General features: G+C 45.8%; 1 protein-coding gene across 1 annotated transcript in view; it reads left to right on the forward strand.

The window, feature by feature from the left end:
* LOC124266383 (ankyrin repeat domain-containing protein 50-like) overlaps positions 1 to 20632 on the forward strand; it is a 41312-nt gene that overhangs the window by 17939 nt on the left and 2741 nt on the right. The window contains exon 4 of the mRNA XM_046701191.1: positions 9633 to 9634. Within this exon, the coding sequence (XP_046557147.1) occupies positions 9633 to 9634 (2 nt within the window). The remainder of the gene's footprint in view (positions 1 to 9632; positions 9635 to 20632) is intronic.

Below are 20632 nucleotides of genomic sequence, written 5' to 3' on the forward strand. Positions count from 1 at the left end.
ACTAGGTCTCGGGTAAAACAGCATCGATCAAATAATGACAACTCACTTTATCAACCCGTATGTTATTTCCAACGACGGTTCCGTGATTATTGCCGCATTCAGTTCCAACGACTAGTTTTCATACTACCATTCGCCTCAATGTAACAATTCGCAGACAGGAATCCTTCTGCGGAGCTCCTTTGGCAGGCCTTTATCGTCTTTATGACTTTATTAATAATTGAGGAAATACCTTGTAGAATTAAATAGTTGGTTATCCCCCGCCGCACGTTTAGCGGGGGATATATACTGAGTCAAAAAAGAAACTTCACAAAATGTAATTTGAAAAATAATGAATAATTTTTCTCTGATGATACATCTATGTATCCGAAATGGGATCCCTATGGGATTCGACTCTAGAAAAACGTTAGCAAAACCCACTCAAACCCATCCATTCGTCGTGCAAATGACGTTAGTGCCAAATCAGGTTTTGCACGTGCAGTCGATTACGTGATCTTGCATCGAAGTTTTCTTCATATGCACGTGTTTTCATTGGCCTCAAGAATTGAAAAAAACACTTTTAAACCACAGTTCTAACGGTACTTGAAATGCTACGATTGTCAAATGTGCAACGTGAACGTGCCGTTGGCATGTTGCAAGCGGGAAGATCAGTTATTGACGTCGCAAGAGCAATGGGATGCAGGCGTCGTACTGTGTTTGACTTGCGAGGTCGTCTACAACAAACTGGCACCACTTCTGATCGCCCAAGGTCGGGTCGTCCACGTATAATAATGCTCGGCAACATACCGGGATGTTGACACGAACTTTCCTTCAAAACGCTGGAAGCAACGTCATGGACTGGCCATCGAAGTCCCCTGACCTTAATCCAATAGAGCACGTTTGGGATGCACTTGGGAGAAGGCTTCGTGGTCTTAGGAACCAACCTCAGAATCTGCAGAAACTTGGCGCTGCCTTGCAAGAGCAATGGCGCAGAATCCCCAACCACGTGTTCACAAGCATCAGGCAGTCGATGAGGAGACGGTGTTTGGCTGTGGTGAATGCGTGGGGCGGCCATACACGATATTGAACTGAGAAATTTCGCATTTTATTCTTGTGACTTGACATTCTGTATGCCCATGTTTTGGAACGGCGGTGTAGCCTAATGGAACTGATTATGGCACTGTCAGTGTATCCAGTACATCACACAGATCTCAGCAATGAAATAATAACAATTTAACCATCTTACCATCTCTTGTTCTTTTACAGTGCCCTGAAGAAAGAATGTGAAGTTTCTTTTTTGACTCAGTATAGTTTTAGGCTCCGTCCGTCCGTCCGTATATCTTAAGATCCGTTTACTAGATTCTTTTCATATTTGGCACCTAGGTTCATCACAGTACAGGAAAGGTTCCGGTTAGGTTTAGTGACCTTGACCTTCATTTCAAGGTCACAAGGGGACTTTAATTCTTTACTCTTTACAGCAAGATATATCAAGAACCGTTCACTAGATTGTCTTCATATTCAACACCAAGCTTAAGGTAGGGAACGGCGCAGGGCCCAGTCACTTGTGGTGACCTTCACATAATTTTCAAGGTCATGGTGACACTTTGAAGATTTCAGCATATTAACCTGCATGTTATGATTGTCAGCGAGATACCTCAAGAACTATTTCCTGGAGTTTCTTCATATTTGACACCACGCTGCATCCAGGGAAGGCGCGGGGCACAGTCGATTTTGGTGACCTTCATTTAATTTTCAAGGTCACAGCGACACTTTGAAGATTTCAGTACGCTAACCTGCATGTTAAGATGTCCAGCGAGATATCTCAAGAACCATTCCTGGATTTTTTTCATATTCATCACCAAGCTTCATCCAGAGAATGTGAAAGGCCTAGTCGATATTGGTGACCTTCACTTGATTTTCAAGGTCTCAAAGGCACTTTGAAGATTTCAGCATGTAAAATTGCATGTTAACATAGTCAGCAAGATATCGGAAAGAAAACATTCTCTGTATTTTTTTTATATTTGTCACCAATCTTCATCTAATAAAAACGCAGGTTCCTGTCAATTTCGGTGACCTTCACGTAATTTTCAAGGTCACTGCGACACTTTGAAGATTTCAGCATGTTAACCTGAATTCACTGGATTTTCTTCATAGACTTTCAAGACTGCTCTTGAATGTTTTTTATAATCAGTTTCTAAATTATTATTTTTGCACATTGATGTCAAGGCCAAAGTGTGTCTTGAAAATATTTGTGTGTTTGAACAACTGCAGAGCAAGATATCAAGAGAGGTTGACTGGTCATATTTTTGATGACATTTAACTTCATCTTATTCGACCTTCACTTTCATTAATTTTAAGTTTGACTGGATAATTTGTCACCTTAGTTACAATGCTTGATTTGTTTTGCTTTTGTTTTGTTTTTGTTTTGTTTTGTTTTTTGTGTTTTTTGTGTTTTTTTTCTTTGTTGCTTGTTTGTTTGTTTTTTGTTAGTTTCAGAGATCATTTTCTTACTTACTGATTACAGATTAATATGTTGTTTTTCGACACATAACACAGTAAACAGACAAAAGTTTCTCTTTAGCATCCATAACAACTCCCTCTAGGATAACAATACAGTGCCCTACTCACCAACACCTCCCTCTAGGATAACACTACAGTGCCCTACTCACCAACAACTCCCTCTAGGATAACATTACAGTGCCCTACTCACCAACACCTCCCTCTAGGATAATACTACAGTGCCCTACTCACCAACAACTCCCTGTAGGATAACACTACAGTGCCCTACTCACCAACAACTCCCTCTAGGATAACACCAAAGATTCAATTCATCAACTTAGCATACATTTCATTAACTTGGTTTAACAACACCGTATCGTTTGATATCGTAAGAACATAGACGAAGAGTCTTTCTTTATTAGAATTAATGTTTTCGTTTTCAGGAAGTTATCAAAAGCGATGTAGATACCAGACGGCACAAGAGAATTCTTCAGCACCTGTGGTTGCAATAACTATTCCCACCTTCATCGTTGTCGTCATTCTCATCATCATCATTCTAATTGTGCGCACACATCGAAGAAGGTATGGATACATTACACTCAAACATGTCTTATACAAGAAGTTGACTTTCAACGAAAAGATAATTAGTTGTGTTTAACTACAGCTTTACGTGTGTGCACATTGTGTGTGTTTTGCGAACTTGGTGATGGGCAGCACCCAAGATTATGTTCACCTAGCCTGAATAGCAGGATTTGACAGGGATCGGATTATTTCTTACAACTGTAACCTTTCGGTAAATGCACAATATACGTATAGAAGTTTACTTTTAATTGTGTCCTTCCTGTGATGAGCAGTAAATTTGTATAAGGTCATAAATACGAGAAATTATATCAACTTTTGATTAATGATGTTTCTTGATTATCATAATAAGCGACTAAATGGATCGTGTGGTTAAGATCAGTGGCTTTGTTGATAGATGTCATTGTCACCCAATTGTGTAGTTGGATGCTCATGGTGTCAATTACTGCATTATATTACTGCTAATAGAACATTGATTGATACAACCCTACAAATTAGCAAACAAACCTGACATTTGGTTCCATGTTAATTACTGCTTGTTATTCTATTGCAGGCGTGAGTGGACAAAAATAGGAAGGAAAATGGGTAAGATAATAAAAACAGATTAATGTCATCACTTCTGAAAGCTCTTAAATTTTAATTGTAAACCAAGAGTGAGTGCTTTCCGCAATCTGATTGGTTAATTACCCTTGTCGAATACTGTTCGACATACCTGAAAATGATGGCCTAATAACCGCACATTAATACGTTGGCACTAATACCGTACTATTTTCGCTGCATGAATTGGCATAATTCAGGAACATTAACACCTCAAATTCTTTCTCTGGGATTTTCATACAATCTTTGAAGACGACAAATTCTTCGAAGAATTATTCAAAGATGATGGTGTATATAATCACATGGCACATAATCATATGTGATCAGATAACAGTAAAGTGATTAAAGAGCCATAAAATAATATCCTTCAATGATGTTTATTCACAAATGAACTGCTCCGCAAATTTCAAGCATTCGTGGATTTAATTTGGTACAATATTCCAAGTGTAAAGATTATTATTCAGCCAAAGAATAAGTTAATGATACTTGTTTCTAGATATTGATCAAAATACACCAATGCCAGCACTCCGGACGTTTCCACTTCGATATTCCAGCGCTAACGCTGACCCGGCTCCATCTTATAGACCGAACGTCACTCCACAGTCCCGCTTTGCTAAGGTTGATGAGAATGGCCTGAGGGAAATAATTGATGGGTCATTATCGAAGGCAACTGAGAGAAATACAATTTTCTTCAGAGGTGTGCAACGTTTAATATTTTGTAAACAAACCAAAAGGAAGTTACATGTTAGTTACCTCCCTTTCGCTAGACTGTCACAAGGCTTCTTAACAGAATTATCAAGGCATAAAGGCAAATATAGTTATTATTTCTCAAAAACAGCTTTCAACAAGATTTACATCTGATCTAACACCGAATGATAATATTATGATATACTAAAATAGCCAAAAAATAAATACTAATCGGTAATAATGAAAAGGTGCTAATGCAGTCTAGAAAAATCCCACTGACACAAGCCCAAGCATATCAAAACAATTAAAAATGTTGAAATCTTACCTTTTGTGTCCGGTTTCATCCTTCATGTTGTACAAATCCCAATAATGAATCGTTCTTTCAGCATCCGAAATCTGTCGTCGATATCCGCGATTCTGTTGGGTACACCTCACTTCAGTCACGATGCGTTGGCAAAAATTCACTGTCACAAATGATGAAAAACCTCTCCAAGAATGCCAAGTTGCCTCACACATACACAAATCACTGCCTTCGCGCAACAGCCGTCATTCTGCTATCCCATGCCGGAATCGAGTTGAAAGTTTAAGATCATACTGCACCGAATCCAGCAGTGTACAGATGGGGTCGTACGCGGCCATTTTGTAGGGGTCTGATCGCCAACGCGCCGATTCTCGTGCCGTTGCCAGTTTCATCATCTTGGCCCTTTTCACACTTGCAAAGTTCTTCAATTGTATCCGTGATGGGAATGTTTCAGAGCATACACAATTCTACCATAAATGTCAGCTTCGTTAATCGACAGTAGGCCTAACTTTACCCGATCAAATCCTTGTGGTCATTCTTGATTGGACCAGTCTACGTAAATTTACATGAGGTGGAGAAGGTAGCATAAAATGGAATTCTTTCATTGTCATTGCAATTCCAGTGGTATTGCAGTAATTGAGATTGTAATGTTACTCATCAAGTTTAATTTTAAACATGACTGAATACATTTTGTTTTGTGTATTGTATTGACAGTTATTCATTTCGAACATGACGTAACCTATCTCCCCCAGTAGTATATATAATGGGGGTATAAGATCAAGTCCAACAAAAGCCTCTGCAAAGCCTCATTTCACAAATAAAGCTTTTGTCAGGCCCTTAGATCCCGCCCCAGTATATCTACTACTTTTGAGCCCCCAGTTAATTTCCCGCCCACACGTGGCACTACTGTACCGCACGTGACACTATGCCACGTTGGCCTCGATGAAACAGTTTAATGTGAATCGCCTATGATCTCTTTGGTGTTCGTAATAAAGCCTTGCCGGGCTTTTTTCACCCCTTGTTCTATGTACTTTTTTTTTTCTCGTCTTCACTGATAGCAGTACTTTTACGAGATTTGGACCGAATCTCTTGTTTCATTTTGTTATATTTTGTGAGTTCAGAGAGGATCAAACGAAACTCCTCCTCTGAGATCTTATTGTCAGTGAGTGCGGTAGAAATATGATCGCTTATGGTGTTCAGCTTTGCTTCAGCTAGAAACCTGATCTCATCGTGCTTCAACGCTTTATGATGCAGTCTGCGGGATACAAACTTACCCACCTACCCTGCCAACCCTGCCACCCCAGCTGTTATTTCGATGCCCAGCACTACGGGTGCAGCTATGATGGAGGTCAACAACCCCACACCTACTGCTCCTAACCCCATGCTGGTTGCCATAAGGGTAGTATCAGCCCCGTCCACGACACTGAAAGCCCTGTAGTACTTCTTGTACAATGCCTGTCTATCGCGGTCTTGTTCTAGTTGGTGTTTTATGTCACATAATTGTCTCAAGCGGAACCCGTCTACAGTTTCCAGTGTCTTCACTACTTCCTCTACAACTGGGTACAGCCCCATTCTGTGCGCCTATAATATGTCTTATGAGATACTTTTTAATTGTGTGTTATTTAATTCTTGCACAGTGTATTTGAGGCTTGTAAGGTTTAGATGACTGGTTATGTAAATAGGTGAGAGGCCAATAACCTGACGGTGTGTTCACACGAACCAACTCGGGGTTTACTAAGATACGTGCAGAACCCGCTGGGTTTATATATATGACGATACGGCAACGTTGGTTATATAGGGGGTCCTTCCAACCTATTTGCACCCCCTCTAAAACGGATACCATAAGCCCCCCAGTATCTAGCCCGAGATAGCCTTCTATGGCGAGTAGGGAGCCTGGTTTCATATTCATGAAACCCGATTGGAAACCGGGTATGCCAAAGTATAACTCCCCAGACCCACTTATCATGTTACCCGTGTTACCCGGTATTAGCTCGAAACCTATATTGAACGTCGTAGTGAATGCCCCGAGCAAGATACCGCTGTTCCTAATTTCGGAGATAAACCCATCTTTGTTTATCGAGATATAAGGTGCGGTGAGGGTCATGTTGATCATCCATTCGGGTTCTTTATAGGCTGATAGGGGCACCGGACTATACGCGTGGTTTTTCCAGTGTAGGATGTGGAAGGTGTCGTCCTGACCAGGAGAATCGAACCCCCTTGTGTCTCCTAGGTCCCCGAGGGTGATTTTGGGTAGATGATCGGCCCTGCCGCCCGCCTATACACGTTGTCTTTCAAGTGTAGGACGTATGAGCCAACTTTCTCACCAGGCTGATCGAATCCCTCCGTGCCTCCTAGGTCCCCGAGTGTGGGTTTCGGTAGATGATCGGCCATTGCCGCCCGCCTATACACGTTGTCTTTCAAGTGTGGGACGTATGAGCCACCTTCCTCACAAGGCTGATCGAATCCCTCCTTGTCCCCTAGGTCACGGAGGTCGTTAAGTGTAGCGTTGGGGTGATGACTGGTCATTGCTATAATACTATTATGATATAGTTTCCAACTGGTTTTCTGATAATTTCTCAGGGGTGCATTTGACCCCCATGGAGTGTATGTTGTCGGGTAGGAAGATCTTGGTTAGTGATATCGTGTCTTCCACGATCACGGTGACTCCCTGCAGACTGGTTTTGGAGTCGGCACCCACCCGCACGTAAACAGTGCAAACTCGGCCCACCCGAGTTTGACCCCCTTCACGATTTCGACTTCACCCTGCGATGGTTCCCCTAGGTAGACTTTGATGATCAGAGTGGCGTTCTCCGGTAGGCTCGCCAGGACGTTGACCACGCCAGCAAATTCAGACACCAACTGCAATGTCACGTCTTGCACTCCCGGTTTACTCGATAGCATGTGGGCTGCCATACTGGCGACTGGGTTGATGACTACGCCACTTCTGAGCCGGACGTAAGCCACGAGCAGGGTTCCGTTGTTCACGACTTTGTTTAGGTAGTTGTCTTTGTTATCCGTGAACACTTAGGGGGAGCCGAGCTTAATATTGAGAAACCAGTCGCCTTTAGCGGGTAACAACACCCACCTGTCATCTTCGTTGAAGACGAGCGTATATGGTTTGTTTCCGGCGACGGTAGTGCTCTCAACATCTTCTAAGTCGAACAGTTTGCCCCCGAATGGGTATATTATCCATTTATCATCACCGGTGTTGACTAGGTTGTACAGAGTGTTGACGACCGCTCTTGAGGTATTTTCTATATCACCTAGGGCTCCACCGGAAGGGACTTCAATGTGTTTGTAAATGTTGTTTTTCAGTTGCAAGGCGTACAATTTACCATCTACTCCGGGGTCGTCGAGTCCGTGTACCTTCATTCCGGGGCCTTGTGCGCTGGTCATTTTATGTGCAGCGTTATGCTGAGGTATCCTATATTCACGGGATTATGATTTATATCTAACACCGATAATATCAGCTCAGGGATGTTGCCCTGGGTTAACCTCTTATACTGTCGCTGTGAAAATGACTCGGTTCTATCGTCGTTGTATTTCTCCTTTTTCACCGGCACTGCTCTCAGTATCGTGGAAGGTTGGCCCCCTTGAATGTTGTCCATTGTGCTCACCTGGCCGAGATGAATGCACAGCTCTCGGTACGGTACTATGTTGGGTAACTTCGTGCCTGTGACGGTAGTTGTTGGTTTTATCTCGTCAGGTGACATACCGAGTGTCCTCGCCAATGGCCGACTGAGCCTCAAGGAGTTTCTTCCGTTATTGATTAACACCACTGTGCCGTTTGAGTCGTTCATCTTGAATTCGGCTCCCAGGGGCTTGAAGACCTCGTCACTTAGCAAGCACACGCTGTAGTAGCCATCAGTTATCTGGCTGCGAGCTCCACTGATGAACAGCTTATTGTTGCTGGTGTTGATGTTAGTCCATCGCGGTAGGTAGGTGATATCGCACAGCGTGGCTTCGAGTTGACCCGACGTGTTATCGATCGCGTGCGTCAGGCAGTCCACGCTTGGTTCAACAACCCGTTGCAGTTCTGGCAGAATCAAATCAACTTCGTCGTGTGGTGCGCTACAACGGGGTGTGGTGTGGCATTAACTGACACTCGGCGTGGACCGAGGAGTCAGTCTGTGTTCATGTTTCACGTGTACTACCAGGTCAGACGTATCCTCAAAGAGATCAGCGCCCCGCTCCCACAGGACAAGGCGGGGGGCGCAGTAAACAACCAGTACGACAGACAGGCCTACTTAACGTATTGGCAATCTAATTCAACTAAGCCCAAAGACGATTGGCGCTTTGCCGGCCGAACCACGGGTTGGGTATTCCATATAATTGGGGGCGACCGATGATTTACTGTAACGAGATGTACTACGACAGGACTTTGCTTTGTCGAGTAATGAATGGCGAGATGACCGTATGAACTTTAAAGGTGGTGTTGCTTTCACTGTCCAGAAAGTGGAGCAGTCAACCGCAGATGGTTGGAAAATGTTCATGCTGGACACGTCGAAAGGGTTTACTCGTGTCGGTGACGCAAGATTGAACGACTCGATTCGAACGTACGTGTGGGCGTTGTTGGTCGTGCAGACGCAAATGCGTTCCAACATCCTCGGTAAGGGGACTGCTTACGATGATCAGAAACAATTCGTTGTTAACGTTGAGGATGCTATCAATGCTCCAGTTGATCTCCCGAGTGCCATCAAACGCTACCAAGACGTGTTGGAATACGTGGGACTGTACATGGCTCCGAGCGATATGCAACTGAGAATAAAAAGGTGGTGGGCTACAACAACGAAATAGTCATAGCCACGGCGGGCCAAAAGTTGGGCGTCAACCCCGATGTTAACACCCCCCTCGTCCCACCACCGACGACCGATGAAATGGGTGGCGCCACCTCCGGAGTCCAGGGCTCAACCAACACCCCCCCAGCCCCAACATCAGGCGCCCAATCAGCAGCACATCGATTGTAAAACAGCACTGGTGGTTGGTGGGGCAGCGGTCGGGTTGGAGCTCATTTGGTTAAAAATTCCTTGGCCGCTATGTACACCAGACCCGCCCGGCGACAATGGCTGCCCACAGGTTTTGACTAGCGCTCAGCAGCCACGAGACGATGCTACCCAGGATGCCGGGCAGGGCTTCGGCAGCCTTACCAGCCAGTTTAGCCATGGCCTCCCCTAGTTTTTTTATCCAGTCTTTGACGCCCCCACCACTTGGCGGTGTTGGGGGTGTGGGGGTACCTCACTCAATGACACCACCAGGGTTAATATGATGAAGCCCAATGCAGTCAGAATGCTGGAGATGGTAATCCCTTGCTCTTGGCAGAGGATTCGGATCATGTCAGCTAGCGGGGTGTCCTCATTTAGGACTCGATCGATGGTTTCCCATACTCGACTGATCTCTGATCGGAGGGCTTCCCGGTTAGAGGAAGCGGATTCCAACCGAGTCCGTCTCGTCTTCCAAGTTTTTTATTCTCTCCTCGATACGACGTTTCATATCATTGTCCTCCCGATTCGGGCGAAGTTTTATTTTCTTCGCTGAATGTATGTAACCGCCGACTTCGTTCACGAAGTTCTCCGCTGCATTACGTTTGTTGTTTCGTTTAGGCCTCGCAGTTCCCTCAGGGTAAATGTGAGACCCGGCAAGGGGTGGGCATGGTACGTGGCCAATATTTTGTCTAGACTGTCCGACATTTCTTTAACACTTTGGGGTATGTCCCCGGTATTACTGAGTTTGGGCCTGGGTGCTTGCAGATCTTGGACAACCTTCGGGGGAAGCTTTGGCCGCGTGCCACCGTAATCTATGAAGCCTCATTCATCACGGATCAGTTGACTCCCACCAGGGCGACTGGTGAGTGTTGACAAAGCATAAGGCTTCCCGACTTTTTTCATGATATCGACCCCCGGGTGAGCCCTCAGTCACAGCGTGCCCTTCTTATCGATGGTAAACTTGGCATAGTCCCGCCCCAACGGCTTGATATTGTCTCTATTTTCAACTGTGTCATAATAATCATCGACTGTACAAGTTCAGTACTTAAGGGGAACGAGGTTTCATCCTCCCCGAAATTATCCAACATATCATCCATAGGGATGTACTCATGACCGCCTTCAGCCATTATTTAATATTAAAACTTATCTATTTCATTTATATGTATGGTAGGAAGCTAGATCTGTTTCGAAGATCAAGAGAGCCTCTAGGCATCAGAGCCGTGCGCCAGTCGGTGACCATCACCAACAATCCCAGCAAGATAGACCAGAACCAAACGCTGCTGGTTAGATTCCCAAACCTTGGCGAGAATGACCTCATTGTACCAGGCACGGTTCGACTGACGTTCAACCTCACGCTGACCTCTGATAACGACAAACGCGGGCTAGTGCGGAACGTAGGTCGAGCCATCATCAAGAAAACCACCATCAAGATCAGCGGTAACGAGGTGCTGAGCATCGACGACAGCGACGTTTTTCACAGCTACGGGGGATCTCTGGAAAAGCGAGGGAGAACGCGTCAATGACGTGTATCAAGGTATCAGCAAATCGACCTGGTTGCGCATGGGGTATGGCTTCACGCAAGACCAGCTAGACAAGATATCGGACGGTGAAAAGGCGATCGCCCAAGTGTACGGGAACAGGTTCTGCGTGCCACTCGACTTCGGGCTGCTCACGGGACACGCGCCGTTTTACCAGGCCGCGCTGGGTGATAGGCTTGAATACGAGCTCACGTTTAACGACTACAGCAAAGTAGTGCGTACGCCAAACGGTGATGAGGCCAGTTACACCGTAGACAACATCTCTCTGGAATTTGACATGGTCACTAGCCGGGAGCTGGCAAGGCAGGTTCGAAGCCAGTACTCTGGGAAGGTGGCCATCCTGTATGATAGGGTTCTGCGGCATAAATCAGTCGTGCGGGATAAGAGCGACACTGTGTGGAATATCAACCTGAACGTGCCGGCGCGATCGATGAAAGGTATCCTGGTTGTCCCAGTGAAGAATTACGAGCCGTTCCAATGGGACAGCGAGAGAAGTTTTTCAACCCTGAGATTGAAAAGGTGGAAGTGACCATCGAGGGCGTGCCCAACCAGCTGTTCAGTGATGGTATGAGGGCATACCAGCAGTGGGATGAGATAAAAAAGCTACTGGCTATCAAACAACACCCATACATAACCAAAGACCAGGACCTATCCTCAATGCAGATCGGTGAATACTTGACCACCAAGTACACGCTGTGGTTGGACATGCGATCCACGGATGACGATAAACTGTACGGTAGCGGTCGCCGCATCGACAACGGCAGCGAGGGGATAACAATCCAGATTACCAAGAAGGCTCAACCCGTGGGCAAGTTGAAATTATATCTGTACGTGATTATGGACGCGCAACTTAATATAGACAATGATTCGTGCAGGCCATCTACTGTTTTGCGGCATTGCGGCATTGATTTGCCCAGCGACCCACACTGCGCCATAGTGTGCGGGCAGACGGGCTGTGGGAAGACCGTTTTCGTGCTGGATATGTTGGAGGGGTACTATAGGGATGTGTTCGACAACATCGTTATCATGTGCCCTCCTCTGCAAATGAATAGAATGTACACAGAAAGACCTTGGGTGATGACGGACACGGACGCACACAAAGTCGACCCGGGGACACGTCTGCAGGACTGGTTGAAAGCTTATCACATCAAATTTAAAGGGGAATCGACACTGTTCATACTGGACGACTGCAGCGCTAATCGCGAGATAACAAAAAAGAGAGACATGCTATCGTACCTGGCCTTCTCTGGCCGGCACGCAAATCACAGCGTCTGAGTGCTAACGCAGAAGTTCAACTCGGTGTTGAAAGACCTCAGGGAGCAGACGCGATGGGTGGCCTTATTCCACTGCAAGAACAGGGATTCGTTCGAGGAGTGTTTGAGAGAGAACGATGTGATGAGCAAATTAGAACGGGAACTGGTGAAGAAACAGCTCGCTAAGCTAGTGCTCAAGACCGACCAACCCGTGGCCTAAAGGGTGTTTTAGTTAAGCAAAGCTTAGCAATGCTTAGCAAAAGCTTAGCAATGCTTAGCAAATGCTTAGCGTTTAGCACTTATCAGTTATAGTTATAGTTATGGTTGTTTTGGAAGTGTTCGTCGTGTGCAACTTAACCTTCGTTTCTCTGTGTTTCGCCTACACCGTATATTGTTAAAACTAAAACTTGCTTGTTACATAACTAAATGGAGTGTGATGAACTGCTCGAACAACTGTTGGTGCCAGGGGACGATGATAAGCGAGGGGACGATAATAAGCGAGAGAGACTGGTGGCGTTGGCTGTTGGTGGCAAAGCCAAACATTACTTTGGGGACTACACTCCTGATTCACAAAATGTCAGCCGAAGAAATCGATAAGCTGTACGTGAGATACGAGGCTAGACTCGGGGCCGAGATGACAAAGACTATAGGATCGGCTATTACCCAGATATACACTGGTATTGTGTCATACTTCCTTCCCATCCCCCCCGGAGCGCCGACTTTACCTGTGGGAGGCCCTTGAGAAATACCCTTTTATTGAACATGCCTTGAGCTCTATCAGCTGCGTGCTGTACCACAAATACGGTATGTTTTTAGCCCCGGTGACGGCGGTGATTATCATGGCAAAGCATTGCCAATTTAAGGAGGGGAAATATAATATTAATAGTATAGATGGATACTGCACAGGAGGAACCCCAAACCCCCAGGGAGGAGACCCCCACGTTGGGGAAACCCCAACTGGAGGTGAACCCTCCCGAGGTGAACCCTCCTACAGTCACCAGGCAGAAGAATCCTAAGAGAGTAGCTGCCGGTAAAAACCCTCCCCAGGAGAAACCCCCGCAATTAGAGGTCAACCCACATATCATGTTATAAAATATGTATTTTTATATCATATACTTAATGTCTGAGGGGAAAACGTTCGTCAACGACGCATACCACGCCACCGTGGTCGCCAGTCTAGCTGTACGGTACGCTCGGTTGACCAAAATGGTGCTTAAACAACCGACTATCAAACTAGATTTCAACCTGCAGGATATGGGTATGCTCATAATGAACCTTGGTATGGCGATGGCCACTAAGGACATCCTAGTAAAACAAGGGATACTAGCGGAAAATATTATGAAGTAAATGTACAAATATATATAGGATGGCTACGATCGCCATGAGTAATTTCCTCTACTCAAAACTACGAGAGTCACACGCGGCTGAGATACAGGCAGAGAGGAAGCGGCACGACCTTGCTGTGGAACGATTACAAGCGGCGCAATCCGAGTACGCGAAAAAATGTGTTCAGAGGATCGATAACATTAACGAACATCTCAGGCGTGAGAGCCATGCCGTTAAAACATTCCACGATGTCGACGACGCAGGGAGAGAATGCTACCTACTAACAGGTGAACAGCTAAAACAACTCCCTCCTAAGCCCACACTCGCTCAGTACTACACACCATCCAAGGGGCAAATGGACCGGGAACTGGTCTTTATCACGCTGGGTATATCAGCGACTGCGTTGGTTGCAAAACAATTAGGCTAAGTACTCATATAAGTATGCCAAAGATGAGACATGCTCCGTACCAATGCGAATACATACTTATGGGGAAGAAAGAAGCCTGTGGTAGGAGATGCAGGACTGAGGGGTACTGTTGTTTCCACATGGGAAGCCCTAACTACATGTGTTCTGTGTGTGGTATCGGGGTGAAAGGGCACTACTGCCTATGCAAAGTTCACGGGGCAAACGTAGTCAGACATCATCTCATCTATGAGAATAAAAAGGCCTACATAAAAGAACGTAGGCGCCTTCTTAGGATAAGTCCCCAATTAGAGGATGTGGACACCTAGGTATAACTATGTTTGTGGAAATTGAGCCCAGGGAAAGTTGCCTGAGAAGCTGGCAGATGGATGTGGGGAAAAGTATAGATATCCGAGTCCTCAAACCCATGATTGTTAGTGAACTATATAAGGGGTGCTCGTTTACAATCATGGTGAAAGTAGGGTTTGATGTGCTGTGGGCTGGGCACACTTGGAATTACTTTGATGGGGGGCGAGTAGATGTGCATGGGGAGATAGATATACTTGTTGACAACTCGTTGCAAGTACAGTCAAATCCCAATGAGTCGAATCGCTTGGACTAAGTAATAAATTCGACTTATCAATGTATTCGAGACATAGGTATGTCTATGAGGGTAGAAAAAAAGATGATCCAGTCCTAATTCCTCCGCCTAAGCATTTGTTTATCTAATGATTTCCATATCACTAATAGGGGTACCCTATCAGTTCCAGTCTGATTAGCACAGACAGTGATTTCCGTAAAATCACTAATCTGACTTTTGAACTCACCTGTCAATGGCGGAAAGGAGTCGCTCTGGTTTGTTAATTGGATCAGTTTGCTACACCAATCAACTTCTCATTGACTGACTTCGGCTTATGTATACAAGATTGCTGTTGTTTGAATCTCATGGGACCAAATTTCCTTCTCGAGTCATCGTGTGTATTTATGAGACAAATTCGTGTAACCGGTATTCAAATGATGACAACTGTCGGGACCGACAGGTATTTCGAGTTATGCATAATATTCGAGACACCGGCATTCGACTCATCGGGATTGGACTGTAATACAAAACACTCTACTATGCTGCGTATGTTCCGGGTGGGTCGAGGGAATAATCGATAAGGTCTATCTAGATATTTACTAAAGGATGTTATTGGCGCCTCACTTTTTATATCAAGGTTGGAGACAGCGGGGGTGTAATTGGTTACTCTAAAATGAGGAAATCAGCTTTGTTGTGGTTACAAGGCCTGCAAGCCCCTCCCACGGTAAAACAACTAAAACTCCGAGCAAAAGAGCTGGTTGACGGGTTATTCCCACCTGGGGAGAGCCGGGTTAGTCACATTAATATCACATGACCCCGTAGCAAAGCCTCCACTGTAAAACAACTAAATTTCAGGCACGCGATTTGGGGTTAGGTGGATATTCCCGTATGAGGAAGCCACAGCTTGTAGAAGTATTACGGCAGAATAGAGCTATTGACCTACAGTTCATACCCACTGAGCGCGCTGTAGGTAAACAGGAAGTCCTGACTCATACAGAGACCATAAACGCATCAATCGATACCAGTTTTCAGCAGATACGAGAATACCTAGAACGCTACACACACGTGGGGTCCGGGTGGGTTGTTGATAAAATCGATAATGTCTATCTAGACATAGCTAACTACGTGACGTTCAGAGGCGGGTCATACCTAGACTTGCCCCCCTACTATAAGAAAAAACAGGCCATGGTCAACGTCAAGAATAGAGGAGAAGATTGCCTGAGGTTAGCTATCAGGTCAGCCTTGTCGGCTGACACTAATTCGAACAGGCCTTCTAGTTATCCCCCAAGACGATGGGCTCAACTGGGATGGTATAGATGAACCCAGCCCCATATCCCAGATAACTAAAATAGAAAAACAGAATGATATAGCCATAAACGTCTTTGGGCACGAAGGTAACACAACAATAGTCCACAGGGTCAATCCGATGAGTCTGGGTCGCGGCGTTATCAATAATTTCATGATCCAGCAAGGTGATAAGTACCACTACGCATGGATAAAACACTTTAGCAGGCTGTTGTACGACCAATCGGCACACCGAGAAAAGAGTCACTTCTGCGAACAATGCCTACACGGCTTCACACGAGCTCATTTATTAGAATCCCACTGGGAGGATTGCCAAGGTGTGGGGCAGACGGTTATACGAGTCGACATGTCTAAGGAAGGTGACAATATCCTAAAATTTGGCAACCACAAGAACCAAATGTCTGTGCCTTATGTCATCTACGCCGACTTTGAAGCCTTGGTCAAACCTGTTGAGGTTGCCGCCAGCGGGGCTGTTGGGGGTACCTCAGCCACACAAAAAACACAAGAGCATGAGGCCTGTGGGTTTGGATACGTGGTCGTCCGTTGTGATGGGGAAACGGAAGCTCCCGTAGTGTATAGGGGTCCCGACGCGGCTGAAATGTTTCTAAAGTGTTTGCAGGAGGAAGAAAAAATTATTAGGAATGCACTGTATACAGTCGCTCCCATGCATATGACCCAAGCCGACCGGCTAGGTCACGCCACGTGTGTGACTCACCACTGAACGGTGATTCGGTGAGAGATCATTGCCCCGTCACTGGTAAGTATAGAGGCGCCGCTCACAGCGCGTGTAACCTCAAGCTTAGAATCACCCCCAAGACAATAAACATCCCCGTGGTCTTCCACAACTTGAGAGGGTTGATCATACAGGACATCGCGAAAGTCGACGGCAACCTGACGTGCATCCCCAACAACATGGAGAGATACATCTCCTTCACCTTAAACGGCTTGAGGTTCATTGACTCGATTCAATTCCTCCTGTCATCACTCGACAGTCTGGTCAAGGCCAACGATACCTTCCCCATCACTGATCAATATACCGACGCCGAGACTCGATCCCTGGTGATGAGGAAGGGTGTGTAACCCTATGAGTACATGGACAGTTGGGCCAAATTCGTTGAGACCTGACTACCCCCTATCAGAGAATTTTACAGCAATCTGACCAACTTGACAATATCCCAAGACGATTACTCGCACGCGATTAACGTATGGAATAAACTGGGATCTAAGAATCTGGGTGACTACCACGACCTTTACTTGAGGACAGATGTACTGCTGCTAGCCGATGTGTTTGAGACGTTTAGGCGGACATGTTTCAAGCAGTATAAACTCGACCCCGCATGGTATTACACCAGCCCAGGTCTGTTGTGGGATGCCTTGTTGAAAAAGACCGGAGTTAAGTTGGAATTGCTCACCGATCACGACATGCACCTATTTATTGAGAAAGGCTTATGGCGCGGATTTCCATGGCAACCAAATGATATGCGAAAAGCAAATAATCAATAATGCGTGAAGGGCTACGACCCGAGCAAGCCAACCAATCACATTCTCTACCTCGATGCCAACAACCTGTACGGCTGGGCCATGAGCCAGTATCTACCCACAGGGGGATTCGAATGGGAATCGCACGAAGTTGATGTTATGAGCATCGCACCAGATTCGAACAAAGGTTATATCCTCGAGGTGGACTTGGAATACCCTAAGGCATTACACACATCACACAACAGCTACCCCCTGGTCCCCGAACGTATGAGGGTTAACCCAGACTGGATGTCTGAGTACCAACATAACTTGTTAGGTGGGCGGATGGCAGACGTTGAAAAACTCGTGCCCAACTTAATGAATAAGACCAAGTACATAGTTCACTATCGCAACCTACAGCTGTACCTGTCGTTGGGTATGATGCTGACCAAAATACACAGGGTGCTCGTGTTCAACCAGAGCCCCTGGATGGAGCCATACATCAGAATGAACACAGACCTCCGAAAGCTTGCCACCAGTGACTTTGAGAAAAATCTCTACAAGCTCATGAACAACTCGGTGTTTGGTAAGACTATGGAGAACCTGAGGAAACGCGTGACCGTGAAGCTGGTTCGGTCGAATGAGGAAGACAAGCTCAGGAGGCTGATAGCCAGCCCGGCATTCAACCGGAGCAAGATATTCACCGATGACCTGGTTGCCCTACACATGAAGAAAAGCCACATAAAATTCAACCGGCCTGTTTACGTGGGGATGAGCATCCTCGATTTATCCAAACACCTGATGTACGACTTTTACTACAACGAGCTGAAGAAACAGTACGACGACAGGTGTGAAGTGCTGTACAGTGACACGGATTCCCTGCTGATGGAGATTCGAACAGAGGACGTGTATGAGGACATGAAAAAATGCCTCGATTTGTATGACACCAGTGACAACCCCAAGGACCATGCCTTACACAGCACGGTAAATAAAAAGGTCATAGGTAAGATGAAGGACGAGTGTGCTGGCACGCGCATAGGCGAGTACATAGGTTTGAGGCCCAACATGTACTCCATCCTGAAGGCCGACAATGGTGAGATCCGGAAGGCGAAGGGTGTCAAGAAGTATGTGGTGAAACAACACATCAAACACGCCAGATTCAAAGAAGCCCTGTTCCGTACTTTTAGGCATAAAATGAACTCGCTTAGAAGTGATGGGTATGGGATATACGGACTGACTATAAACAAGACGTCCGTGTCACCGATGGACACTAAACGTTAGATAGCTATTGATGGGATCAACACGTACGCGTATGGGCATGAGAAAATTGAACCAAGAACATAGGTGTACATATCGGGTGACATGTCACGGAACCAGAGAAAGTTTGAGGCTATTGACTACAGCCCGCGTGGGTACTGGAAAGGAGCTAGCCCCGTACATAAGCTGGCTAAAATGGCGCGAGTACCGCCGGAGGAGGCCAAAGCGTGGCTTGAAAAACATGCCCTGTGGCAGATCTATTTACCGGCACCACGCTACGTGCCTAGAAGGAAGTTGGTATTAACATACCCAATAGCGTTTACCAGGCGGACCTCTTGTTCCTACCCCACGATAAGAGGTACAAGTATGCCTTAACCGTCGTGGATGTGGCCAGTCGCTACAAGGAAGCCGAACCCTTGACCGCGAAAGACTCGGACCAGGTAGCTCGAGGATTTGAACGTATATAGAAGTGCAGTCCGCTGACGTGGCCAACAGAGCTGCAAGTTGACCCCGGGTGGGAGTTCATGAGTGTCGTGTCACACCTGCTGGATAAACATGACACCAAGGTCAGACGTGGCACGGTTGGAGCCCATCACAGCCAAGCCATAGTTGAGAGATTCAATAGGACTTTGGCTGAGCGTTTATTCGGACATCAGTATGCGAGAGAGATGGCCAACCTGGGGAAACGATCGACTGAATGGGTAGCGCGGCTACCTCAGGTGGTGTCTGCCATCAACCATGAAATGACCCGTCTCACCGGCAAGAAACCGGCAGACGCTATCAAACTAAAATCAATAGTGGCAGAGGCGGCTGCACCATTGCGTGGGAAGGAGAAACAAATACCAGACAGGTCCCTCGTGAGGTACCTATACCAGCCGGGGGAACACGAGGCTGATAACCGTGAAGCGAAAAGCCACCGATCCGATATGGTCAGTCAAACTTACAACATAGATAAAGTGGACATCAAAGCCGATTTGGAGCCGAACTTGTACTACTTGAGAGATGGGCCAGGTAGAGGGTTCATTAGAGAGGAATTATTGATCATACCGTACGGCACAATGTTACCTCCTGTCAACGTGGCATAGCGGCACAGTAGTGCCACGCGTGGCCGGGAAGTTAACTGGAGTCTCAAAAGTAGCAGATATACTGGGGCGGGATATAAGGGCCTGACAAAAGCTCTATTTGTGAAATAAGGCTTTGCAGAGGCTTTTGTTGGACTTGATCTCATACCCCCATTATATATACTACTCCCCCATTAGATAATAGCGTAACCCTTCTTTTGTCGTTTCTCGTATCTGGGGCGACAGCGAACCTGACCACGAGAGGCTAACCGCATTGCGACACACGATCGCGCTACATTCAAAGAGCTCCTTGGAAAAAGGCTTCCCACTACAAATTGGTTTACAATATCGATCGATCACGCCGTCGGTTTTAAACTAAATTTGCCTATGTTGAATTCCAATGAATCCCGGAAATTGAACAAACCAAACTATTTATCTTCTAAGTGAGGTTACTCTTTGACCGTTTTTCAGGATTCAAACGACACAAATATGAACATTGAGAAAGTATGAAAAAGAAGCCGATAATGTTTTTACTGTCGAGTGAAAGGCTATACAAGCGCATGTCATCACAAATGTTCAGAATGGATGATGGATTCAAGTGGACGTCTGTGACGATAGGATGTTTCAATGTTTTTAGGCATCAATATGATATCCAGGTAGGCATTTTCCATCATCTTGTGAATGCCTAGACTTGGATTGACTTGTAAAACATGCCACTAACTTATAAAGGACAAACTTAGTCTTACAAGCAACGTGCCCATGTGATGCAATGCACCTCGTTATAGCGTTAGTATGGCTGCCAAATAAACATATGATGTCCCTATGATAAT

Source organism: Haliotis rubra, unplaced genomic scaffold (assembly GCF_003918875.1).
Source record: "Haliotis rubra isolate DU_JTF1 unplaced genomic scaffold, ASM391887v1 Scf1251, whole genome shotgun sequence".
Classification (NCBI taxonomy): domain Eukaryota; kingdom Metazoa; phylum Mollusca; class Gastropoda; order Lepetellida; family Haliotidae; genus Haliotis; species Haliotis rubra.